Source organism: Poecile atricapillus, chromosome 21, assembly GCF_030490865.1.
Source record: "Poecile atricapillus isolate bPoeAtr1 chromosome 21, bPoeAtr1.hap1, whole genome shotgun sequence".
NCBI lineage: Eukaryota > Metazoa > Chordata > Aves > Passeriformes > Paridae > Poecile > Poecile atricapillus.
Genome location: NC_081269.1, coordinates 10331606 through 10357242, shown reverse-complemented (window position 1 = coordinate 10357242; position 25637 = coordinate 10331606). Strand labels below are relative to the sequence as shown.

Genomic DNA, 25637 nt, shown 5'->3' with positions numbered 1-25637 from the left:
ACCGGTACCGGGCACTGCCGTGGGGATCCGGGCATTGCTCACCGGCACCGGTACCGGGCACTGCCATGGGGATCCGGGCACTGCTCACCGGCACCGGTACCGGGCACTGCCGTGGGGATCCGGGCACTGCTCACCGGTACCGGTACCGGGCACTGCCATGGGGATCCGGGCATTGCTCACCGGTACCGGGATCCGGACTCCGTGCACGGGGCACTGGCTCCGGGCACGGTACCGGGCGTGGGGCCGATCCCTTCCCTCAGGCCCCGCGGCTGGAGCAGCATCCCCCGAATTCCCGCCTGCACCCCCGACACCCCCATCCCTTCACCCCGCCGGTCCCCACCTGCCTCCCAATCCCCTCTGGGGCCACCCGGGATGCGAGACCCCTCAGGTGCGACACACACCCATCACCCTAAACCCCCTGATCCCCACGCCGGTGGGCGCAGCCCCCCCTTCCTCCCCCACCGCCTTCCTTGGCAGCTCCCCCCTCTTCCAGCTTTTTTGGCAGAGAGGAGCCGGCTTGGAGAGAGCAGCGAGGAATTGGGAAAAAAACAAAAAAAAAGGGGGAAAGGAAAAAAAAAAACCCTCCCCGAGCAGGCAGCCCAATCGGCGGGAGAGGCTCGTGTGTGTTTGGCCTTTCCTCATGACGTAGTGTCCTGTGCCTCTCCCCCCCTCTCCCTCTCCTTTTCCCCTCCCTCCTCACCCCCCCTCCCCTTCCCCTCGCATCCTTGGAAGCAACAATTAAGCAGCTCTGGGATAAAACACACAGCCCGCGGGAGCACTGGGGCATTGCTTCAAGAGATGGCAAGGCAGGCAGCTGCACCCCTCCTCCCCGGAGTCCTCCTCCTGCTCTCCATCCTCCCGGCTACTCAGCAAGGAGGTAAGGAACGAAATCCTCCCTCCCGTACCCGGCCAGCGCTTCGCTCCGGCTCTGCGGAGCGGGCAGCGGGGCTGCGGCACCCGCATCCTCCGGGCACCCCCGAGCAGGGACGGTCACCCGCCTTGCCCTGCCTCGGGGACATCCCCGCTGCCACCTCCGCCGAGGGCTCCGTGCTCCCCGAACCGCCGGGAGGTTTGTGCCGTGCCCGGCTGGGGTGGGATGTCACCGAGGGTGGTGACACCGGGCAGTCGGTGACGGCACCGCTGCGCCAAGCGTTTGTCAGGGGGAGGCTGCGAGGGGTGTCCTGGCGAGAAGCGTGGGGACACGAGAGGTTTGGGGACACGAGAGTTTTGGGGACACGAGAGGCTTGGGGACACGAAAAGCTAAGGAACACTCAGGCAGAACACCGGGGGTGGCCACCAAACTCCCGCTTAAAAGTGCGACTTAAGTGGGGCTTAGAAGCGCTTGGCCCGGGGGCAGTGGCAGCTGTCACCCCGCGGAGCGATGGCAGCGGGAGCCGATGGCAGCGGGACCGGGGGCGGTGGGTGGCTGCCAGCAGCCGCTGCTCGCTGTGTGGCCGTGACAGCCCCGGGGCTGCTGCAGCTGCGGAGCTCGACCCACCCGAACCGCAGGCTGGGGGTGCCGGGGGCCCCTCACACCGCCCTCACTGCCCTTGTGCCACCAGCGTCGGGTCCCTGCGGCCCCCGGCTGTGTGACAGGCCAGCCCGGCAGGTGCGACACCCCGGGCCGGGAGGGGACAGCCAGCGCAGGGCTCTGGGTCCCGGCTGTGTCACCCCCGGCCAGCGCAGCCGCTGCCTGCCCGGGACCGGCCCTGTCTCGGGGTCGCACTGCGGGCTGAGCTCCCAGCCAGGCGGGGCGAGCAGCTGAGCACAGATTCAGAGCCCCCAGTGCAGTGGCCAAACCGGGCAGAGGGCTCTGAGGAGGCGACAGCACCGCCAGGGAGGGACAGTCACCTCCGGAGAGCCGGGGGCTGTGCCAGGGAGAGCGTGTGATGGGCACAGCCACCATCGGCCACCGGGTCCGTGCCGGGGCTTGTCGGACAGAGAGGATTGAGGACCAGAGGACGAGAGGGGGAGGGACACCCTGGAGGGCTGGGTGGGCACCGTCTGGGCCACCTGTCCCCAAGGACAGAGCCCTCAGCAGCTCCATCTGCAGCTCACGGGACCCCGAGCCGGGGCTGGCTGCGCGGGCAGTGGGACCCAGAGCCGGGAGCTGCCTGGGAGCTGCTCGTCGGTGCCTAATCCTGCTCAGGGTGCTGGCTGGGATGTGCCCAGTCCCGGGCACTGTCCATCTCTGGCAGTGAGGGAGATGTGGATGCTGATCCAGGCTGCCTTTGCTCTGACCCTGCGAGCTGTGGCCAGCTGGGACAGTCTCTGGAGGACTTTGGAGCCCAGGTGAGACCCTGCTGCAGTTCCTGAGCAGTTCAGCTCGGCTGACCCCACTTCAGACCCCGGCTCAGTGCCCAGGGGTGCTCGCTGGTTGGGAAGCAGCTCCCAGAGGAGGTGACCTGACCCTGGAGATGGTCCCAGTGCTGGTGGGACACAGGAGAAGGCTCTCCCATGACTGGGCAGTGTCTCTGCAGCCTGGTGTGTCAGCCCTGCTCCTGGCACAGCAGCTCTCAGGGACAGGGCTGGCACAGAGGCACGGTGACATGCTGAGAGGGGATCCCAGGGGCTGGACACGGTCAGGGCTGTGTCCTCCAGCACCGGCTGCCACTGCAGCTCCAAATCAGCCTGGCAGGAGAGGGAACCCTGAGATATTCCAAGGCTGAGGGGCTCATACCCAGACTGTCACCTCAGAGCTGGCTGCACTGAGGACAGTCCCAGCAGCAGGTGGGGATCAGTTCCAGGGGATCAGTCCTGGGGAGCAGAGCTGTGCTGGCACTGTGGGGACCTGCACAGCAGGACACAGGACACTGCAGGGGGAAAGCGCCGTGATTCCCTGAACGTGCTGAGTGCCGCCTATCCCAGCAGCTGGAGCAGGGCATCCATCCCTCAGTGCTTCCATCCATCCATCCATCCATCCATCCCTCAGTGCTTCCATCCATCCATCCATCCATCCATCCATCCATCCATCCATCCATCCATCATTTATCCATCCATCCATCCATCCATCCATCCATCCATCCATCCATCCATCCATCCCTCAGTGCTTCCATCCATCCATCCATCCATCCATCCATCCATCCATCCATCATCCATCCATCCATCCATCCATCCATCCATCCATCCATCCATCCATCCATCCATCCATCCCTCAGTGCTTCCATCCATCCATCCATCCATCCATCCATCCATCCATCCATCCATCCATCCATCCATCCATCCATCCATCCATCCATCCATCCATCCATCCATCCATCCATCCATCCATCCATCCATCCATCCATCATCCATCATCCATCCATCCATCATCCATCCATCATCCATCCATCCATCATCCATCATCCATCCATCATCCATCATCCATCCATCCATCCATCCATCCATCCATCCATCCATCATCCATCCATCATCCATCCATCCATCCATCCATCCATCCATCCCTCAGTGCTTCCATCCATCCATCCCTCAGTGCTTCCCATCTGGAGCACAGGGGATCCCCTGGCAGTGACACCCCCAGGAGGGACAGGGGGGACGGCAGGGAGGTGCCAGCCTTGCAGGCTCTCAGGAGCAGCTCGGGTGAGTGCTCAGCAGGCTCTGGGTGTGCTGGCACCCAGCCTGGAGCTGTGGGGACCCTCCGAGGACAGCCGGGGTCCCCAGGGTGAGGCTGGGATGGCATCTCCCCCCTCCCCAGCTGGAGCCTGGCCTGCCAGGGCTGCTCCCTCCCCTCACCACTGGCAGGGTGCAGCTCGTCTCCAGCGCTCAGAGATGAAAGCTGGAGCTTCAGGGGGGCTGGAGAGGAGCCAGGCCCCAGCAGCAGCCCCCCCGCTCCCCCCGAGCTGCTACCAGTGAGCTCGGCCCGGGACGCACCACAGCTTCAAAGTCGCTTGGAGACCGAATGTTTCCATAACTTTCTCCCAAGGAAAAGAAAACAGCGCAAGGAGGGAAGAGGGGAAATGGTGGTGGTTTCACAGCGGGGCTCCTCCGGGAGCGGGTGCCCACGGGCACACAGAGGGGTGAGTTATCAGGCTGTCCTGTGCTGGATTCTCCATCCCGGTCTCGGTTTCAAAACCTGTGGAATAGAGAAATCCTCTGCATTTCTGGCTTGTGAAGGGAGCTGCAGGAGGTGGTGCAGATAGAAATGGTGCAGCCGATCCAAACGGGATGGGCAGCAGCTCTGGCAGAGGAGCAGCATGGATATCCACACCTGAGGATGGAGCTGTGGGGGGAGAATGTCCCAGTCCCATAAACAAGGGGACTCCACACCAGACCGTGAGCACCTCCGTGGCTCACACCCTGACACAGCAGTGGCTGCACGAGTGGCTGCAAATTCTCTGGCCCCCGGTTTGGGGAGCCATCCCTGGGGTGGGATGCAGGCTCACAGGCAGCCCAGCCCAGGAGACAGGCTGGGAGCCCAGGAAAATCCCCTTCCCAGGGTCCTGGCAGGCTCAGAGCAGAGGCAGCACAGAGCTCCCTCAGTGCTGGGGAGCTGCTGACTCAGTCTCCCCTTCCCTGATGTGCCAAGGGAATGGGTGGAGAGGACAAATTGGAGCACACAGACCCCAAAGTGAGCTGGGGGCTGCTGGCCCTGGGCAAGGACAGAGGTGGCCAGAGAGCCATGGCCAGAGCTCAGTGTGGTCACACTGTCACCAGTGTGTGGGCTGTCACCAACACCTGTGTGTACAGGGGGAGGGACTGGAGATGTTGGGGGATCTGGAGCGAGCCCCTGGCAGTGCCTGCAGCAGGGAACAGCCCTGAGCTGGGCTCTGGGGGAGCAGCTTGTGAGGGAGCACCCAGGGCAGTGTGGATCCTGTGATCTCCTGACTGCAGAGCTGGTCAGGAAGGGCTCTGGAGGGAAAGGTTTGTCCCCACTTGGCACCAGCACCCAGTCACCCACCCCGCTGCCTCCAGGCCATCCCTCCTCCTGCCAGGCCTTGCTGCCCTCCCCAGCCTGGGCAGGGCAGGTAAGACAGCACAGCCTCTGCAACCCTCCCCAATGTGTCCAGAGCTGGGTCTCTGGGATGGTGCCTGGGGAGGGGCAGTGACAGTGTCACCACAGAGGGACCCCCCCGGCAGGACCCCCAGTGCCCCAGGAGGGTGGTGATGATGATAAAGGGCTGAGTTTGGCAGCTGTGGCTGTGGGCAGGTGACACCCAGACATTTCTGTGCTCCCCACACTGCAGGGAGAAATCCTTGTCCCAGTTTCCCTGGGAGTCTCCATCAGGTGGCACTGGCACAGGTGACAGAGGGGTAGGGGAGGTCAGTCTGGGTCCCCATTGTCACCCCAGCACCAGGGTCCCCATTGTCACCCCAGCACCAGGGTCCCCATTGTCACCCCAGCACCAGGGTCCCCATTGTCACCCCAGCACCAGAGTCCTCACTGTCACCCCAGCACCAGAGTCCCCACTGTCACCCCAGCACCAGGGTCCCCATTGTCACCCCAGCACCAGGGTCCCCGTTGTCACCCCAGCACCAGGGTCCCCGTTGTCACCCAGCACCAGGGTCCCCACTGTCACCCAGCACCAGGGTCCCCACTGTCACCCAGCACCAGGGTCCCCGTTGTCACCCAGCACCAGGGTCCCCACTGTCACCCAGCACCAGGGTCCCCGTTGTCACCCAGCACCAGGGTCCCCACTGTCACCCAGCAGCAGGGTCCCCGTTGTCACCCAGCACCAGGACCTTGCCCGTTTTTGGGGCACTGAGGCTGGTGGGTGTGATGGGGGCTGAGCACCCCCGCCGGGGTGGGGACAGTCCCTGCAGGTGCCCAAGGTGGAAGGGACTGTGGACATGATTCTCTGACCCCGAGACAATTTCAGCCTCTCAGGGGCTCATCTGTTCCCAGGGGAACAGTTCCTGGGAACGGTTTTCTCTCCAGGATTGTGTCATTGTGAATAGATAATATTTCTCAAAACAATACTGGACACACGTTCTTGGTGTGTTTTCTCTGGTCCCACCGATGGGACCAAAGGGGGTCTTGTTCCTTCTACCAATCAGGGTAACCTGGTCAGAGAATCTTTATAAGGGCTGAGAGAATCCTGAAATGAAAGCTTTTCTTTGCCTCAGGAAGCAGCTGTGTGAGTGTCAGGTCCATCAGAGACATCTGGCACCCAATGTGGGGCACCAGGAACCGGCTGGGGACGGACAGGGACAGCCCCACAGTGGTGGCCGTGCCTGGACCCACCCCCGGTGCAGCTGGAGGTGGTGGAGCAGCCCTGGCTGTGGGATGGGGCAGGAGCTGAGAAGCAGAGCTGGACAGCAGCCAGCCCCATGTCCCTCCCTCCTTCCCACGCACGGCCAGGTCCTGCTGGCTCCTCCTCCGAGGTGCCACGCCTGGGTCCCATCTGGGGCACCTCTGAGCCCTGTGCCCCTGTCCCCCTGTCCCCCTGTCCCCCCGTCCCCCTGTCCCCCTGTCCCCCTGTCCCCCTGTCCCCCTGTCCCCCCGTCCCCCTGTCCCCCCGTCCCCCTGTCCCCCCGTCCCCCTGTCCCCCCGTCCCCCCGTCCCCCCGTCCCCCTGTCCCCCTGGGCAAGCAGGAATGCCAGGAAAGGCAGGGACCTGCCCTGGAGCTCCACATCCCAGCTCCTCTGCAGGGAGCAGCAGGAGGAACGCCCTGTCCCCCTGCCTCGGGCCTCTGGGGGATTTTAACAGGGTCTCTTCTCTTCCAGGGGTTCCTGGTGCTATCCCGGGAGGGGGAGTCCCAGGAGGAGGCTTTTTCCCAGGTAAGGGGGCCCAGGCACCACTGGGAGGGGGCATCACCGTGTCTGCAAGGATGGGCAGGTGCCTGGGGGCTCCTTTGAGACACCAGGGAAGGCTGGGGACCTGCCAGCCCGATTCAGGTGACATGGGGAGACCCTGCCTGGCCGCTGAGCATGGACTGAGCCTCACGGTGTGGGGACACGACTGGGTGCCAGTGCCAGGCTTACCCAGCCCTGGCCACAGGAGGTGCTCAGAGGTCACCTGAGCCTGTCCCCAGAGCTTCAGCCGAAATCCTGGGGACATCCCAGGGGGTTCCCATCCTCTGAGACCCGTGTGAGCCTCCCCAGGGACCCCGGGGGGCTGGGTGGGTGCTGGGTGCCCCCGGGAGCAGTGCTCACACTGTGCCCTTGCTCGCAGGTGCTGGAGTTGGAGGTTTGGGAGCAGGTGAGTGCTGGGACCCCCTGCCAGGCTGTGCTGGGCTGGGGAGAGGGGCAGGATGCCCAGCAGATCTGCCTTGTTTGGGCAGGGGGGGTGCCAGGAGGCTGGCCCTGTCCCACGCGTCCCCCTGCCCGGGGATGCTCAGAGGGAGGATGGCTCTGACCCCTCTCCTCTCCCCTAGGACTCGGGGCTGCAGGAAAACCTCCCAAACCAGGTAAGAGCTTTTCCTGGCTCTCACCACCTCCAAGCACGCCAGTGGCCGGGATATTTTCCAACCCCTGCTGCCCTCAGGCTGCTCCCCCGCTGGCCAAGGCACACCCAGCGCTGCCCTGCCACACTAATCCCACCACAGCCTCCAGAAGATTCCCTCCCCTACCCCGCTTCGGCGCTGTCCTCTACCCCCAGTCCCCCCAAAGCGCCCTTTGGGGTTGCTTGCTGCCTGTAAAGCTGAGCCAGAGCTGCTGGAGGAGATGCAAAGCCGGGAGCCAGGGTCCCGCTGGGAAGCCGGCAGCGCCTCCAGCCGCCTGCCCTCGGGGCCAAGCAGCTTTTGCAGAGGCTCCTGCAGCCCACGCTGGGCTTTGCCTGGCCCAGGAGCGCTGGGGAGAGGGGACAGCAGCGGGAAAGAGGGAGGATGCTGGCAGGAGGATGCACAGCTGGAGAAGGCACAGCTGGAGGGCACCGAGCCTGGGGCAGCAGGGACTGAATGTGCCTCTTCTGGGGCCAAGAGAAATGATGGAATCACAGAATGGCCTGAGTGGGAAGGGACCTTGAAACTCCTTCAGTTCCACCCCCTGCCATGGCAGGGACACCTCCCACCGCTGCTCCCAGCCCTGTCCAGCCTCAAGGGGCAGCCCCAGCTGCCCTGGACACCCTGTGCCAGGGCCTGGCCACCTCCAGAGCAGAGAATTTCCTCCTAACATTGAGTTTAAATCTCCCCTCTTTTGGTTCAAAGCCCTGCCCCTTGTCCTGGCACCCTCTGCCCTGCTGATCCCCACGGAGAGGTGCTGGGGTCCCGGGGTGCTCAGGGCAGGGACACCCCACACCTCCGGCCCCCTGAGCCGCAGTGGGAGCCGCAGCCCGAGCTGGGGCCGGCAGCCTCCGTTTGCTCAGATTTCAGCTCGTGGAAAGAAAAACAAGGCCCTTTATTTCGGCATAATTAAAACCAAACGCGGGGCGGCCCAGCCAGAGCAGTGTCCGCGCCCAGAGCCAGCAGCACTGGAATTTGCGCCTGGAGGGAGCGAGGGCTGATGAGCCCCAGATGTTGGAAGGCAGCGCTGGCCAGAGAGCGAGGGACTCATTCCTCAGCCATAAACATTCTGCTCCCATCCCCGTGTGGCCCGGCAGGGTGGGAGGTGTGAGAGGCACGAGGGACAGGAGGGAGGACCCAAGTGCTGGCAAGGACATTTGTCACCCATCCCTGTGGCCGTCCCGGGGCTGTGTTCCTGTCCCCACGGTGCCACAGGGACTCCTCTGTCCCTCCGGGCCTGGCCACCCCCACCTCACCCCGCTTCTCTTTTTAGGGCTCGGAGGACTTGGGGGACTCGGCCCCCTTGGCCTGCAGCCAGGTGAGCACTGACCACTGTCCCCCCCTGCCCCAGGTGATGTCCCCAGAGAGCCACCCTGGGGACAGCACACCCCTCGTCCCCAGGTGCACAGCTCTCCAGAGTGTGCTGGGTGGCTCCCCCCGGGGCTGGGTGCCCTTCCCAGACCTGCGGGACCGCAGACACCCAGCAGGCAGCCCTGAGGTCCCCCAGCAGGATGACATCTCCCACAGTGGGGTGACCCTGCAGGACAGGAGGGGTCCCAGCAGGGCCAGCAGCAGAGGGGCAGTGATGCAGGGGGTCCCCCAGGGGCTGCAGGGTGTCAGGTGTGGTGTGTGCCGGGTGGGATGTGGATGGGAGCAGGAATTCGGGGATGGACAGGGCAGTGCCTGCTCACACCGCCTCGCCCAGCCTAACGCCAGCCCGCAGCTCAGCACCGCCAGGGCAGGACAGCCAGGCTCCAGGGGTTTTCAGGGATGCTGATGCTGGTGGTTGTTCTCCCCACAGGTGCTGCGGGGCTGTTCCCCGGAGCTGGATTCCCCGGGGGTGTGTTCCCCGGAGCCGCCTCGGCCGCGGCGCTCAAGGCTGCAGCAAAAGCTGGTGAGTGCTGGGGGGGTCTGGGCAAGGTGGGCCCGGGGCAGCCCCCAGGGACCCCCGGTGTCCCCTGGGTGTCTGGGCCAGGACACATCTCCCCCGGAGCCGGGGCTGAGGCAGGAGCTGATGCTGACACTCGGCTCCCCAGTGACTCGGGGGGACCCTGGCACGGGGGGATCGGCCAGAGCCGAGTCCCCAGGAGCAGAGAGCAGAGAGCTGCCCGGTCCCTGTGCCCAGGATGGGGGAACAACCCCTGCTCTGCCTCAGGGTGTCCCCTTCACCCCCCAAGGGCCATCCTGAGCTTGTCCGTTCTCTGTGGCCCTGGTACACCCCTGTTCCCAACGCCCCCAGGTGCTGGCATTGGAGGCGTGGGTGGCATTGGTGGTCCTGGTGGCCTCGGGGTCTCCACAGGTAGGAAACGCCCCCCGCTCCCGGCAGAGCCAAGCCTGGGGCAGAGCTGTCCCTGGGGTGGGCAGGAGCCGGGCGGGGGCTCAGGGCTCTCTGCTGCCCGCAGGTGCCGTGGTGCCGGGCGCGGTGCAGCCCGGCCTGGGTGCCGCAGGGAAACCCCCTAAAATACCAGGTAGGTGACGGCCCCGGAGGCAGGGCCGGGGCGGGGAGCGACTCCATCTGGCCCCTCATCCCTCAATTTCTTTTGCCTGCAGGTGCTGGGATTCCTGGAGCTTTTCCGGGCGGCGTGCTCCCTGGCGCAGGTGAGCTGGGGGTGCCCACCCCACTGTCAGCACCCCAGCTCCGAGGGGATCCCAATCCTGCCAGCAGCACCCCAGCTCCCAGGGGATCCCAATCCTGCCAGCAGCACCCCAGCTCCGAGGGGTTCCCAATCCTGCCAGCAGCACCCCATCTCTGAGGGGTTCCCAATCCTGCCAGCAGCACCCCAGCTCCCAGGGGATCCCAATCCTGCCAGCAGCACCCCAGCTCCGAGGGGATCCCAATCCTGCCAGCTGCACCCCAGCTCCGAGGGGATCCCAATCCTGCCAGCAGCACCCCAGCTCCGAGGGGTTCCCAATCCTGCCAGCTGCACCCCAGCTCCGAGGGGATCCCAATCCTGCCAGCTGCACCCCAGCTCCCAGGGGATCCCAATCCTGCCAGCAGCACCCCAGCTTCGAGGGGTTCCCAATCCTGCCAGCAGCACCCCAGCTCCGAGGGGATCCCAATCCTGCCGGCAGCACCCCAGCTCCCAGGGGTCCCTATCCCATGCCAGCACCCCCCGTGGGGAGAGCACCCTGCCCTGCCTCCCGCTGCTCCCTGCAGCTTCCAAACCCCTTGGCTGAGGTCACGGTGACATTTCCACCGTGCCAGAGGCATGGGGGGACCCGGCACCTCCGTCCCGTGCCAAGCCTGGCGGGAGCAGAGAGCAGCAGCCCTGGGAGAGGAGCTGGCACAGCTGCCAGGGCTGGCGGTGTGGGAAGGAAGGGGAGGAGGTGGCGGGAGAGAGGAATTCCTCAGTGCAAAGTAATTTGGGGGAGGAAAACTTGTGAAAACAAGATGTTTCGACACTGTCCGAAGTGTGTTGCTGGTCAGGAATGTCTTTTCCATGTCTGAAAATGCTCCAGTTATAATGAAAGACATTTGTAAGAGGGGAAAAAGAACCCCAAACCAAAAGGAAATTCAAAACCCAAAAATCCAACCCAAACGACTGCAAGGCCAAAACACTGTCTGCCACCCCTGAGGGCTGGAGAGCCCTGCCTGGCCCCAGGCCACCGAGCACCACCGGGGCAGAGAGCACTGGCCAGGCCTGGCTGGAGCTTTGCTGTCACCAGTGGGACCCCTCTTGAGTGTTCCCTGCAGCTCCAGGCCTGGAGCAAACCCCTCCTGGCAGCTCCAGGTGGAGGCAGCTGGCACAGGGCGGTCCCAGCAAGCCCCCGAGGATGAGGGTGACGAGAGATGGGGGACAGGGGTTTGGAAGCTGGGTGTGGGGGTCTTGGGTGCCAGTAACACCCCGAGGCCCCAGCTCACCCCTCTGCTCTCTGCTGCAGGTGTTCGCTTCCCTGGTGTAGGGGTGCTGCCCGGAGTCCCCACTGGAGCTGGAGTCAAGCCTAAAGCCCCAGGTAGGTCCCCTCAATCCTCTTGGAACTCTGGGGTGGGCTCAGGGCTGGCTCCAGCTTGGCACCCCAGCCCATCCTTTGGGATCACAGCCCTACAGGACACTTGGCCATCCTAAGGCTGAATTCCCTTGGGTTAATTTGGGCCCCCAGGAGCAGCCCAGGGCTCACACATTTGTCTTTGTGTTTCATTTTAGGAGCTGGAGCCTTTGGAGGAATCCCTGGTGAGTGTCCCCTCTCTCTTGCCTGTCTTTCTCTTCCTTCCCAAGCCTGTTCCTCACAGCTGTGGTCTCCCCACACCAGAAGATGCCTCAGGGCTTCCCAAGCCCCCCACTCTGCTCTGCTGGGGTGCCCTGGGGCGCTCCCCTCCCTCCAGGACTGGTGGCAGCCGTGGCGCGGGCTCCAGGTGAGAGTCTGCTGTTGGTTTGCAGGACTGGGAGGTTTTGGAGGTCAGCAGCCTGGTGTCCCTCTGGGGTATCCCATCAAAGCTCCTAAGCTGCCAGGTAAGCTCCACAGCCAGCAGTGGCAGGAGAAGGACCCGCCGTGCCCCAGGGCTGAGGTACGGTGCCCACAGGTCCCCAGGACCTGTGCTGGCCCTGGGCCAGCAGGACAGAGCCAGGGGCTCTGCTGTGCCCTGCCTGGGGCAGCTGCTGGGCTGCTGCAGCTCCTCCTGCCCCCAGGACATGAGGACGGTGCTGTGCCTCGCTCCTGCTGTTGTAAGGTAGGAAGGGACATGTTCTGGGGACACACTCTCACCAGGCCACCCTGGGATGTCCCTGCTGGCACAAGGCACAGCCCTTGCAGGGACAGTCTGTGGCTCCTGGGCTTGGGCATCCACCTGGGCCAGGTGTCCTGGCTCAAGGAGCTGTAGCTGAGGCCACCTGGGGGCTTCAGGCAGGTGTCCCTCCCCACTGCCCACCTGGATGGGGCTCAGTCCCAGCCCAGGTCAGCCTGGGGGAGCTCAGCACTTCTTTCCCAGCCTGGGCTGTTCTGGACACCTTCCCCTGCCAGCCCTGAGCTGGGTGCCAGCTCTGCCTGTCCCTGGGCAGACAGTGGCAGGGACAGTGGCAGGTTCTGATCATCTTCTCTTGGTGCTGCAGGTGGATCCGGGGCTGCCACACGTGGGGTGTCCCCTGCACTGTCCCCGCTGCAGTAGATCCAGGCTGGGAGGGGATGAGGGACAGTGGGACAAATAACGTTTTCAGTGGAAAGCCATTTCTTTAGAGGACTTGCTCCTGTGCTGTCCCTAGTCAGGAGGTGGCCCTGAGGTAATCCACCTGGCTGAGGCTGAGCTCAGGGTCCCATTGATGCCGCAGGGATGGGGACCCCTCCCCAGTGTCCAGCTGTGCTCGGGTGACATTGGTCTGTGCAGAGCCCCTGCAGTGTGTGCCTCAGCCTGAGCCCCCCTGGCAGTTCTGCTGACATTCCCATGGGCACAGCCCCAGGGCAGGGGCTGCCTTCCCATCCTGGTGGTGGGGAGCTGGACTTGGACCCAGCAAAAACCTTGGAGACCCCAGGCTTGGACTTCTGGCCCTTGGAGTCACCTCCATGTGTGTCACCCCTTTCTCAGCTTTAGGGTGAGCAAGGTGCTGGTAAGGTGTCCCTGGACGGGAAAGGGTGGCCCTCAAGGTGAGGGACACGTCAAGGTGAGGCTCACCAGCCTGTGCTCACCAGCACCAGTGTGCTGCTGTGGGACATGGTGGGACACTGGCAGGATGGAGGGAAATCTGCTCCCCACATGCTGGCTGAGGAGATGCTGTGCCATGAGTAATTGCATCCTGGCTGCAGGCAGCCACATCCCTGCCCACGGCCCCCTTGCTGGAGGCACTCTGCACCCCGCCTGCAGCTCGAGGTGTCCCCCTGGAACGTGGCAGCCCATGGCCTGGGCTGCTGGAGCAGTGATGGCAGCTGGGAGCTGCTGGCTGCCAAGCCCACGGTCCGTGCTGGGCCAGGGGCATCCCTGCGCCATTCCCAGCGCTGGGATCCGGCTCTTTCCAAAGGAGACATTTCCCTGGCCGTGATGTTCCAGCTCAAAATCCCTCCCCATCCCTTCACACTGACCTCCTAATGAGGTTGTGTTTCAGCCCGGGCTCCCAAGCCCTGATTCCAATTAAAACCTTTCCTTCGGAGCTGGCCAGGGTGCAGTGGGCTGGGTACAGCTCTGGCTGTGGAGCTCCCGAGGGACCCCTCTGGAACGGGGTCATGGGAGGCTCCTGCAGAACCGGCTTCAGGCGCCACAGCCCTCGGCCAGGGCTCAGAGGGGGTGGCTCTTTCAGTCACTGCTTCCAAGGTGAGGGAGAACAGCACCTCCTGGCCCAGCTCCACCACGGGGGTTTGTATCCTGGAGGATTCACTATCACGATGGACGGAGCCCCTGGGCTGGGGCACAGCCCTGGCAGAGCGGGGCCATGCCGTGGGGCAGAGGGGACAGGGCCAGCCAGGTGCTAACCCCTCCTTCTCTTCTCTCCTCTCATCCCCAGGTGGCTATGGACTGCCCTACACCAATGGTAAGCTGCCCTGTGGTGAGTGCTCGTGTCCCCACTCCTTGTGGCTCCACTGGCTGCCACTGTCACCCCGCAGCCACCGACCCTCAGGGTGGTGTGAGGGATATCCTGGTCCCTTGGGGACCTCGTGCCTTGCCCATGGTGGCTGTGGACCAGCCTGGGAACTCAACCCTCCCGGCATCCCTGGGAGCTGTTAATCCATAGGATACACCCTGAGCCACTCCAGCTCCAGACAGGGATGTTTGAACTGGGATCTCGAGTGGGGAGGAGCTGCCTTTGGCATCCCCCCGCATCCCCTGGTGCCAGGGGAAGGAGATCCAAGGGAGCTGCTCCGTCTGTCTCGTGTCCTCCCCTGGCCGGTGCCTGACCTGGCTCTGCCCTGTGCTGTGATTGCAGGCCTCAGGCCCGGCGGGATAGGAGCCGGTCTCCTGGCAGGAAAGGCAGGATACCCCACCGGGACAGGTACACGGCGACCCCACAGCCCCAGGGAGGGGACTGGACGGGCACGACAGGGGACCCTGCCACCCTGCTGGCCCCTGGATGGGTGCTGGCCCCTGTCCGGCTGTCTGGGGACTGCAGGGACACAAGAGAGGGGGACAGATGCCGGCGGGAGTGCCCGGGGTCCCTGTGGGGTGGGGGAGCTGAGGTGGGAATGGTCTCAGTGCCTCAGTGCCCGTGTCCCTCCACAGGGGTCGGAGCACAGGCGGCAGCAGCGAAGGCAGCAGCAAAACTCGGTGAGTTGCCCTGGGTGGCACAAATAGCACCCATCTCCCCAGCAGGGAGCTGCTCCCTCCCTCCCTCCCAGCCCCGGGAGTGCTGGCAGTGTCCCCGTGTCCCCGTGTCCCCACACATCGGCTGACAGAGCTGTTCCCTGCGGCAGGAGCCGGTCTCTTGCCCGGGGTCGGGGGCATCCCGGGAGTCGCGCCCGGTGTTGGCGTCGGCGGAGTCCCAGGAGTTGGAGGTGAGGCGATGAGAGGGCTCTGCCCTGGGGCTCGGGGAGGGTCTCTTTCCCTCATCCCTCATCCCTGACTCTGCCCTGGGGCTCGGGGAGGGTCTCCTTCCCTCATCCCGCACCCCTGACTCTCCCCTGGGGCTCGGGGAGGGTCTCCTTCCCTCATCCCGCTCCCCTGACTCTCCCCTGGGGCTCGGGGAGGGTCTCCTTCCCTCATCCCGCACCCCTGACTCTCCCCTGGGGCTCGGGGAGGGTCTCTTTCCCTCATCCCGCTCCCCTGACTCTCCCCTGGGGCTCGGGGAGGGTCTCTTTCCCTCATCCCTCATCCCTCATCCCTGACTCTCCTCTGGGGCTCGGGGAGGGTCTCTTTCCCTCATCCCGCTCCCCTGACTCTCTCCTGGGGCTCGGGGAGGGTCTCCTTCCCTCATCCCGCTCCCCTGACTCTCCCCTGGGGCTCGGGGAGGGTCTCCTTCCCTCATCCCGCTCCCCTGACTCTCCCCTGGGGCTCGGGGAGGGTCTCCTTCCCTCATCCCGCTCCCCTGACTCTGTCCTGGGGCTCGGGGAGGGTCTCTTTCCCTCATCCCGCTCCCCTGACTCTCCCCTGGGGCTCGGGGAGGGTCTCTTTCCCTCATCCCGCTCCCCTGACTCTCCCCTGGGGCTCGGGGAGGGTCTCTTTCCCTCATCCCTCATCCCTGACTCTCCGCTGCTGTCCCGGCAGTCGGAGGACCGGCAGCGGCGGCAGCGGCGGCAAAGGCAGCGGCCAAGGCAGGAGCTTTCGGTGAGTTCTGCTGCCCCGGGTGATCTCTTGGGTCGGGAAAGAGCCGTGCATCGACACCAAGGGCTGTGTGGCTCCACAGCTGCCCCAGCAGCCCCTGGCCCATCCTCTGGGTGCTCTCCCTGCCCCTGCCCCGGCTCCAGGAGTTTCCCTGCGGTGATGAGGGGCTGAGGGGCCCCTGGGGACGCAGCAGCTGGGCTGGGGCACAGCATGTCCATCACACGCGGTGTCTCCAGGAGATGTGGGTTTGCCAGATGCCAGCAGGGTGACCGGGGACACGGTGTCTGTGCTGAGATGTCCTTCCCTACTGAGGGATGCTCCTGGGGATGCAGATCTCCACTGCTCTCCTCCTTGGCTCTTCCGTGGGAGAAAAGTGAGGAGCAAATCACACCCTGGAGAATTCAGGGAACATGTGCCAGCTCTGGCTGTACAGCCACAGACTGGGGGACACTGGAAGTCCCAAACATCCTCGGTAGCCAAGCCCCTGATGGGTGCAGGGAGCTGAGAATCAAATTCCCGGCTGCATCCCAGGATCCCCAAGAAGCTGCTTTAGGATGAGTGAGGAGCCCAGCACAAAACCAGTGCCCAAGAGACTCCTGTGACCCTGGGCAGACCGTGTCCCCACGGGGGACAGAGTGGGGTGTTTGTGGGGTGTCTGACTACTCTGCTTCCCTCCAGGTCCAGGGGCCGTGCCCGGAGTCGGAGGTGTCCCTGGTTTGGTTCCTGGCGTTGGAGGTGTCCCCGGGGCGGTGCCTGGTGTTGGAGGTGTCCCTGGGGTGGCAGGTGACTGTTCCAGGAGCCCTGTCCCCATGGCCTGGCTCTGAGGGTCCATGGTGGCTGAGGGTCCCTGTCTCCCTTGTCCCCAGGAGTGCCATCGGCAGCAGCAGCAGCAAAGGCAGCTAAGTATGGTACGTGCTGTGTGGGGCCCCAGCCCCGGGACCCCTGCCCACCCTGCCCACCCTGCCACACTGGGGGACACGGGGTGTCCCCTGAGGGGGAATGGGGAATGCTCAGCCCAGCTCCTGCCTCTCCCAGCTGGGCCTGGCTCCATCTCCAGGGCAGGATCTTCTCCCTCTCTGGGGTTTCTCCAGGCTGTCTTGTGGAAGTGAACATTGAGCCCCAATTCATGGCTTTGGATTCATCTGAATTCTCTGCTGGGGTCTCTCCAGGATGAGGCCGTGGATGTTCTGCTCTCCTGGGCACAATGATGAGACAGAGCCTTGGCAGGTGCCACCTTTGAGCTCCTGCTGCAGCCAGCTCTGATTTGTCCCCTCTTGTTCCCGGCAGGCGCCGGCGTTCCCGGTGTCGGTGTGGGCGGTGTCCCCGGCCTGGTGCCCGGAGTCGGAGGTGTCCCTGGTTTGGTTCCTGGTGTTGGAGGTGTCCCCGGGGCGGTGCCTGGTGTCGGAGGTGTCCCTGGGGTGGCAGGTGACTGTTCCAGGAGCCCTGTCCCCATGGCCTGGCTCTGAGGGTCCATGGTGGCTGAGGGTCCCTGTCTCCCTTGTCCCCAGGAGTGCCATCGGCAGCAGCAGCAGCAAAGGCAGCTAAGTATGGTACGTGCTGTGTGGGGCCCCAGCCCAGGGACCCCTGCCCACCCTGCCCATCCTGCCCACCCTGACACACTGGGGGGACACGGGGTGTCCCTGGATCACTCCTGAGGGGGAATGGGGAATGCTCAGCCCAGCTCCTGTTTGTTCCCAGCTGGGCCTGGCTCCATCTCCAGGGCAGGATCTTCTCCCTCTCTGGGGTTTCTCCAGGCTGTCTTGTGGAAGTGAACATTGAGCCCAAATTCATGGCTTTGGACTCATCTGAGTTCTTGGATTTTGTGCAAAATCTGTTTTCCAGCAGCAGACCTGGCACAAGATCTGGTGCTCAAGGTTCAGTGTTGCTGCCAGTAGGGCAGGGATTCCTGGCAGAGGGGCCCTCGCCCAGGGTCACTGCCCTCCAAACTGTGCTGGAATTGGTGGGATGCTGGGATCCATCAGGTGTAATCACCTCCAAAAGAGCTCAGTGGAGACGATGGACATGGCCAAAGAGCAGGGCAGTCTGGAGCCTGGGCCCAGGGAGGAGGCAGAACTGGCCCTGGGGTTCCATGCAGGACTGACTCGCACATGCAGCTCCAAAGAGCAGAGCCAGCAGTTGGTGCCTGGCCAAGTCCCAGGACTTTCTCCTCCATCTTCACTGCAGAGCCCTGGGAGTCCCCAGGAGGAGCCATGGTCAATGGTAGCTCTCCTTTGAGGGTGAAACCACAGATGACCTCCCCTCTTCCATTTCTCTTCCACACTTTGTAGGAAAAATCCCTCCACATGCCCAGGGAAGGATGGGATTGAGGAATTTGGGAAGGAACTCGTCAGTGGCTGCTCCTGCTGAGCAGTGTCCCATGAGGAGAAGGCTCTCTAATGCTTCCCTTGCAGAAGTGACCTGTGCTTGTCCATGTGCCAGCAGGCCCCAGCTGTCGGTGCCCTGGGCAGCTCCCCAGTGTGACCAGTGCCCTGCCCCAGTGCTCCCAGTCACCTGCTGGGGGGACACAGCCACCTCTCTGCGGCCTGTCTGGCTGCCAGGCGTGATGTCCCCGTGACAAGGAGCACCTTGGAGCACCTTGGGCCCTTGTGAGGATGAGGGTCACTGTGGTCCCCGTGCTGGGGCCAGCGACTTCCCGGCAATCGCTGGCAGAGTCACGCGGCCGATCCCTGTCCTGCCCCGCTGGGGTCTCTCCTGGATGAGGCCGTGGATGTTCTGCTCTCCAGGGCACAATGATGAGACAGAGCCTTGGCAGGTGCCACCTTTGAGCTCCTGCTGCTGCCAGCTCTGATTTGTCCCCTCTTGTTCCCGGCAGGAGCCGGCGTTCCCGGTGTCGGTGTGGGCGGTGTCCCCGGCCTGGTGCCCGGAGTTGGAGGTGTCCCTGGTTTGGTTCCTGGCGTTGGAGGTGTCCCTGGGGCGGTGCCTGGTGTTGGAGGTGTCCCTGGGGTGGCAGGTGACTGTTCCAGGAGCCCTGTCCCCATGGCCTGGCTCTGAGGGTCCATGGTGGCTGAGGGTCCCTGTCTCCCTTGTCCCCAGGAGTGCCATCGGCAGCAGCAGCAGCAAAGGCAGCTAAATATGGTACGTGCTGTGTGGGGCCCCAGCCCGGGGACCCCTGCCCACCCTGCCCACCCTGCCACACTGGGGACACACAGGGTGTCCCTGGATCACTCCTGGGGGGGAATGGGGAATGCTCAGCCCAGCTCCTGTTTGTTCCCAGCTGGGCCTGGCTCCATCTCCAGGGCAGGATCTTCTCCCTCTCTGGGGTTTCTCCAGGCTGTCTTGTGGAAGCGAGCAATGAGCCCCAACTGATGGCTTTGGATTTAACTGGATTTGTGGATTTTGTACCAAATCCATTCCTGGCAGTTGATCTGTTGCAGGATCTGGTGCCCAAGGACTCGATGCTGCTGCCATTAGGGCAGAGATTCCTGGCAGAGGGGCCCTGCCCAGGGTCACCATCCTCCAAAAACTTGCTGGGCTTCCGAAGCGCATGCAACTGGATCCATCAATCCCTGTCCTGCCCCGCTGGGGTCTCTCCTGGATGAGGCCGTGGATGTTCTGCTCTCCAGGGCACAATGATGACACGGAGCCTTGGCAGGTGCCACCTTTGAGCTCCTGCTGCAGCCAGCTCTGATTTGTCCCCTCTTGTTCCCGGCAGGTGCCGGCGTTCCTGGTGTCGGTGTGGGCGGTGTCCCCGGCCTGGTGCCCGGAGTCGGAGGTGTCCCTGGTTTGGTTCCTGGCGTTGGAGGTGTCCCTGGGGCGGTGCCTGGTGTTGGAGGTGTCCCTGGGGTGGCAGGTGACTGTTCCAGGAGCCCTGTCCCCATGGCCCGGCTCTGAGGGTCCATGGTGGCTGAGGGTCCCTGTCTCCCTTGTCCCCAGGAGTGCCATCGGCAGCAGCAGCAGCAAAGGCAGCTAAGTATGGTACGTGCTGTGTGGGGCCCCAGCCCCGGGACCCCTGCCCACCCTGCCCACCCTGCCCACCCTGCCACACTGGGGGGACACGGGGTGTCCCCTGAGGGGGAATGGGGAATGCTCAGCCCAGCTCCTGCCTCTCCCAGCTGGGCCTGGCTCCATCTCCAGGGCAGGATCTTCTCCCTCTCTGAGGTTTCTCCAGGCTGTCTTGTGGAAGTGAACATTGAGCCCCAATTCATGGCTTTGGATTCATCTGAATTCTCTGCTGGGGTCTCTCCTGGATGAGGCCGTGGATGTTCTGCTCTCCAGGGCACAATGATGAGACAGAGCCTTGGCAGGTGCCACCTTTGAGCTCCTGCTGCAGCCAGCTCTGATTTGTCCCCTCTTGTTCCCGGCAGGCGCCGGCGTTCCCGGTGTCGGTGTGGGCGGTGTCCCCGGCCTGGTGCCCGGAGTTGGAGGTGTCCCTGGTTTGGTTCCTGGCGTTGGAGGTGTCCCTGGGGCGGTGCCTGGTGTTGGAGGTGTCCCTGGGGTGGCAGGTGACTGTTCCAGGAGCCCTGTCCCCATGGCCCGGCTCTGAGGGTCCATGGTGGCTGAGGGTCCCTGTCTCCCTTGTCCCCAGGAGTGCCATCAGCAGCAGCAGCAGCGAAGGCAGCTAAGTATGGTACGTGCTGTGTGGGGCCCATGGTCACCGCCCTGCAAAACCTGGTGGGATCGTGAAATGCATCCCAGAGTTTCTATCAGACACAGAACTGACCCCTGTCCTGCCTCGCTCGGGCCTCTCCTGGAAGTGGCTGTGGATGCTCCCTTCTCCTGGCCACGATGAAAAGACAGAGCTGGAAGAGGCCCAACCTTTCAGCTGTTGCTGCAGTGAGATCTGACTTCTCCCATCCCCTCCCTGCAGGAGCTGGTGTTCCTGGCATCGCTGGCGTTCCTGGCATTGCCGGTGTTCCTGGTGTTCCTGGTGTTCCTGGTGTTCCTGGTGTTCCTGGTGTTCCTGGAGTTCCTGGCGCTGTGCCCGGTGTTGGAGGTGAGCAGATGGGCTGTGAGCAGCTGCTGCTGGGGGCATGCTGGCCTGGGCAGTGCCCTGACTGTGTCCCTTGTGTCCCCACAGTGGGTGGCCCGGCAGCGGCGGCCGCAGCCAAGGCTGCAGCAAAAGCAGCGGCGATCGGTGAGTCACCACTGTCACCACCGTCACCACCGGCTGTCCCAGGGAGGGAGGAGGTGTGTTGGCACACAGGGGAGTTGGGGACACCCCGGTGCTGTGGAGGTCAGTGGGATTCCTGCTGTGGAGTCTGTCCCCTCGGACACATCCCTGAACCTCTCTGCAGGAGCAGGACGCGTGCCCGGCGTTGGCGTGCCCGGCGTGCCCGGCGTGCCCGGCGTTGGCGTTCCTGGAGTGCGTGTGCCTGGAGTGGGTGTGCCCGGTTTGGTGCCTGGGATCGGTGTTCCAGGTGAGATGGTGCCCAGGGGACGCTCGGATGTCCCCAGCAGTGCTGGCCACACGCATTCCTGACCCTGTCACTCCCTGTCCCCCAGGAGGTCCGGCAGCCGCTGCCAAAGCAGCCGCCAAAGCAGCCAAGTACGGTAAGCTGGGATGTCCCCGGGGTTGTGCCTCATGTCCTGGCTCCTGGCCATCCCCACCCCAGGCTGCTCCCCTGCCAGCGCTGAGGCCCAGCAGTGCCTGGGCTCCTTGGGGCTTGGGGTGAGGGATGGGGTCCCCGAAGGGCTGACTGTGGGGTGAGGTTCTGGCTGGGTAATGGCAGCTCTCAGAGAGCTGAGCCTTGTGGAGCGTCCAAGTTCACCATCCAAACACCACCTCGTCCATTGGTCCATCTGCACCCCGTCCTGCCCAGCCAGCCACACCACCACCACCTCAGTGTCCATCTGTCCCCTTCTCTGTCCATCCATCTGTACCTCCTCCATTCATCTATTCAGTCACTCCACATCCATCCACACACCCATCCATGTATCCACATATCCATCTCACTATCCCTCTATCCATCTGTCCATCTCACCATCCCACCATCCACGTGTCCATCTCACCATTCATCCATCCTACCATCATTTCAACCACTTCTCATCCAGCCGGATACCCATCTCATAATCCATCCACACACCTCCCCTGCCCCAGGGCCTGCCATGCCTTCTCATCCAACTCCTTCTACCACTTTTCCTCCTGAGCTGAAGCCCCAGCCCTTCTGTTTCTCCTTGCAGGAGCAGGTGGCCTGGCTCCCGGCGTGGGTGGCCTGGCTCCCGGCGTGGGTGGCCTGGCTCCCGGTGTGGGTGGCCTGGTTCCTGGAGTAGGTGGCCTGGTTCCCGGTGTTGGAGGTGTCCCAGGTGAGGAGGAGGAAGGCAAGGGTGGGGCAGCGTGGCTGGTGTGGGGGCAGTCCTGGGGGGCAGGACAGGCTCGAGGAGAGCCTCAGCAGTCTCCCCTGGGGGGATGCAGACAAGGCCTGAGGGATGGGCTCTGCCCAGCTTTGTTGTGAGGCCTCCCCGGGGTCGCTGATCTCCCCTTGCTGTCTCTGCCCAGGTGTTGGGGGTCCAGCAGCAGCAGCCAAAGCAGCAGCCAAGGCAGCCAAATTTGGTGAGTGAGCCTGGGTCTCAGTCTCCCTGCCAGCCCTGGAGTGGCATTGAGCGGTGCAGGGGATGGGCACCCAGGCCTGGCACATCATCCCACACGAGCACGGGGATCACACCCGCTGCCTCACCCCTCTCTCTGCAGGTGCTGGGGTTGGAGGGGTGCCCGGTGTGGGCGGAGTGCCCGGAGTGACCCCCGGCGTTGGTGGCGTGCCCGGCTTGGTGCCAGGGGTGGGAGTACCTGGAACTGGCATCCTTCCCGGGGCAGGTACAATGCTTTGTCCCCCCCTGCTTGGGGACAGTGGTGGCTGGGAATGCTAAAAGCCACATGAAGGGGTGGCAGGGAGGGATGTGTGTGGAATGCAGGGCGGTGTGGGGGTGACTGTCCTAACTGTGGTGTCCTCGCTCCCTTTGCAGGCATCCCCCAAGTTGGGGTGCAGCCTGGTGCTAAACCTCCCAAATTCGGTACGTACCCCTGCTGTGCCCCTGCCCCAGGGCCACCTCGGACTGTCCCCGGGCACTCTCCTGTGGCCATCGGGGTGCTGACCTCTCCTCCTGTCCCCTGTGTGCCCACGGTGCCCCGATGGCCCCAAGGCGTGGGAAGTGGTGTGCTGTCACCCGTGGATGCAAAGGGCCACCTGTACCCCTGCCCTGGACTTGCTGGGGACAGTTTTCCCCTTCATGAGTCACGCAGGGGCTGAAGCCCCTCTGGGTGCTGTGAGATGGGTGCTGGGGACTCCCAGCGTGGGAGGCAAGGCCAGCCCCGCAGGTTGGGCGGTGGTGGGGGTGCTCCGGGCTGGGGGGGGACAGGCTGGGGGGGGACAGGTGTTAACGGTGTCTCTCTGGCAGGTGTTCCTGGGGTTGGAGTCCCGGGAGTTGGTGGCCTCCCAGGTGAGTGCTGGCAGGAGCTGAGCCCGGCAGTGGGGATGTGCAGGCAGAGGAAAGCTTCCCTAGGGGGTGGAGCTGGAGGAATGCTTCCTCTGGGCACGGGGAGAGCGGGGTGCCCCAGGAAGGACGGGCACACTTGGGACTGGGTGAGGAGCGGATCAGACACTGCCCCACTGTCTGTCCCTGCTGGTGCTTAACCGGGCTACTCCTTGTAGGTGGCCTAGGAGTCGGTGGGCTCGGAGCTGGTGGCCTCGGTGAGTGATGCTGGTTCTGGGTGCCAGGGCTGAGCTGCAGGGAGCAGCAGCAGCCGCGGAGAGCTGGCAGAGCGATGGAAAGCAAAGGGAGTCTGTGGGTCACTTGTGTCCCCTCCCAGTCTCACAGTACAATCCCACCCCACACCGTGCCTTGTGCCCCGTCCCGTTTGCCACCTGCCGTGTTCCCAGGGATTGCCATTGCTGGGCAGGGACTGAGGGCCACAGCAGCAGCCTTGCCCATGCCATGGGAACAGGGGATGGTACAGTACCATGTCCCCAGTGTGTGGAGATTCAGGTCCCTCCTGGGACGCTCTGGGCCCCTCCCGGAGGGTCTGGCTGTGGCCCTGGGGCTGCACTGGTACCCCACTCTGACACAGCACTCTTGTATCCAGGAGCCGCTGGGAAACCTCCCAAGCCAGGTAAGGGACAGCCAGAGGGGCTGGACGAGTGACTCCAGCCCCTGTTCCCATCCACATTGCCATGGCTGTGCTCACAATTCCCACCCTGGCTCACCCACCTGCAGCTTTTGGTGCTGGGGGGCTGCAGCCAGGTGAGTGCTGCAGTTTGGGGCTGGTGTGGGAGCGTGTCCCCTACCCTGCCACACCGGTCCCCGCTTGCTGCCATTCCCTGCTGGCACACGGCTGCCTGGGAGAGCGCTGGGAAGCCAGAGGGGTGCCAGGGTGGGGACGGCAGCTTTTGCATCAGCGCCTGTCCCTGGAGTAAGCAAGGGATCCCAGCCGAGCTGTCCCCGTTCCACGCTAGGGTGGCACTGCTGTCACTGGCTGTCACCGGCTGTTGCTTTTTCCGCAGGGGTTGGAGTTCCCGGCTTCGGCGTATCACCGATATTTCCAGGTACCACCCCCAGCTCGGCACCTCCGCGCACAGCCGGGACCTGTGCTGGGTCCTGGCCGGCTCACGGGGGCACGGGCCGGGGAGAGACCCCCGGAGCTGGGGAGAGACCCCCGGGGCTGGGGAGAGACCCCCGGGGCTGGGGAGGGACCCCCGGGGCTGGGGAGAGACCCCCGGGGCTGGGGAGGAACCCCCGGGGCCGGGGAGAGACCCCCGGGGCTGGGGAGAGACCCCCGGGGCTGGAGAGAGACCCCCGGGGCTGGGGAGAGACCCCCGGGGCTGGGCTCAGCCTGGGACCGGGGCGGGGAGGGACCCCCGGGGATGGGGGACAGACAAATTTGGGTGCCTCGTGCGTGCTGAGGGCTTCGCTCTGCTTTCAGGTGGGGTCGGCGGCCTGGGATTTGGCGGTGAGTACCCATCGCCCCGGCAGGGCGTTTTGGGGTGGGGGTGCGGGGGTCCTGCTCATTCCTGCTCATTCCGCTCCGCCTTCCCCCTGCAGGGAAGCCCCCCAAGCCCTACGGAGGAGCCCTGGGTGCCCTGGGCTTTAGAGGTGAGCGCGTTTCCCGGCTGGCAGGGCCGGTCGTGCCCCCGGCCGTGCCCCCGGTCGTGCTCCCCCGGCCGTGCGGGGTGCGGGCAGCGCTCACCCCGCGTTCCGTGCAGGCGGAGCGGGCTGCGCGGCAGGGAAGTACTGCGGGAGGAAGCGGAAGTAACGCTCCGTCACCCATCACCTCATGAACTTTGGTGCTACTGCATGGTCCAGAATGTAAATCCGAAGCAAAGCTGAGACACCCCCTCCTCAAGCCCCGGAACCTCCCCCGTCCATGCCGGGGCCGTGCCCGGCCCCGCGTTCCGCGGAGGGACCCCGCGTTCCCCGGCAGCGGCCGGGCCCCCCCGGCCCTCGGTCCCGGCAGGGAGCGCGGAATGAAGTGCGGGGAGCAGCCGTCCCCCTTGGTGCTATCGCTCTCTGCGGGATTTGGGGGGGCTCTCCGCAGCCCCAGCGCTGACCCCCGGGGGGCACACAGGATGAGGGGCACCCCGCACCGGAGGGACGGGCGGAGGGAGGGAGGGAGGGAGGGAAGGGGATGCCGGCGGCGGGGGCTGTGCGGGTAGGGATGGCCCCGGCAGCCTGGCCCCCATCCCGGTCCCCGCGCTCCCCCCGGTCTGGGGGGGCCGCGGGCAGGAGGGGCTCGGTCCCTTCACGTTGCTCACTTTGCTATAACTGGGTGGGACGCCCTATACAGAGGGACTCGCTTCTGACAGACTAATAAAGGACAAGTTTTTAAAGGATTCTGGCTCCATCCTGTGTCCCTGACCCCTCCCCGTGGTGGTGGTAATAATGCAGGGGTATAGTGCACCCCACCCCGTGGCACTGCACAAGCCTGGAAACTTGGGTCCTTGCTTCAAGGATGTCACTTGTCCCACTGCATGGTCACAGCCCTGGGACACACGGGAGGGGTGGGGGGACAGCCGGGGACCCTAGGGGTTACCCATGCCTTTTCCCACAGTCACAACCCAGGGTCCCAGAGGGAGGTCTGGCCCTGGCCTGAGGTGTCGGGGACATCTCTGTCCTGTCCCAGTGTGACA

General features: G+C 64.5%; 1 protein-coding gene across 1 annotated transcript; it reads left to right on the top strand.

Moving 5' to 3' along the window:
* The first annotated feature begins 718 nt into the window (after nt 1-718).
* On the top strand, nt 719-25100 carry ELN (elastin). Its single transcript, XM_058854480.1, has 42 exons — nt 719-877; nt 6664-6717; nt 7112-7138; nt 7314-7346; nt 8653-8697; nt 9181-9273; nt 9619-9678; nt 9782-9847; nt 9930-9977; nt 11262-11333; nt 11525-11551; nt 11759-11830; nt 13808-13834; nt 14228-14293; nt 14521-14565; nt 14712-14792; nt 15502-15561; nt 16237-16341; nt 16425-16466; nt 16846-16983; nt 17067-17108; nt 18392-18529; nt 18613-18654; nt 19232-19369; nt 19453-19494; nt 19884-20021; nt 20105-20146; nt 20387-20512; nt 20597-20653; nt 20814-20936; nt 21022-21069; nt 21700-21822; nt 22016-22069; nt 22208-22330; nt 22480-22527; nt 22912-22953; nt 23166-23204; nt 23597-23623; nt 24015-24056; nt 24434-24460; nt 24553-24603; nt 24714-25100. The coding sequence occupies exons 1-42, from the start codon at nt 799-801 to the stop codon at nt 24761-24763; spliced, it is 2802 nt and encodes a 933-aa protein (XP_058710463.1). The 5' UTR covers nt 719-798; the 3' UTR covers nt 24764-25100.
* The last annotated feature ends 537 nt before the right edge of the window (nt 25101-25637 follow it).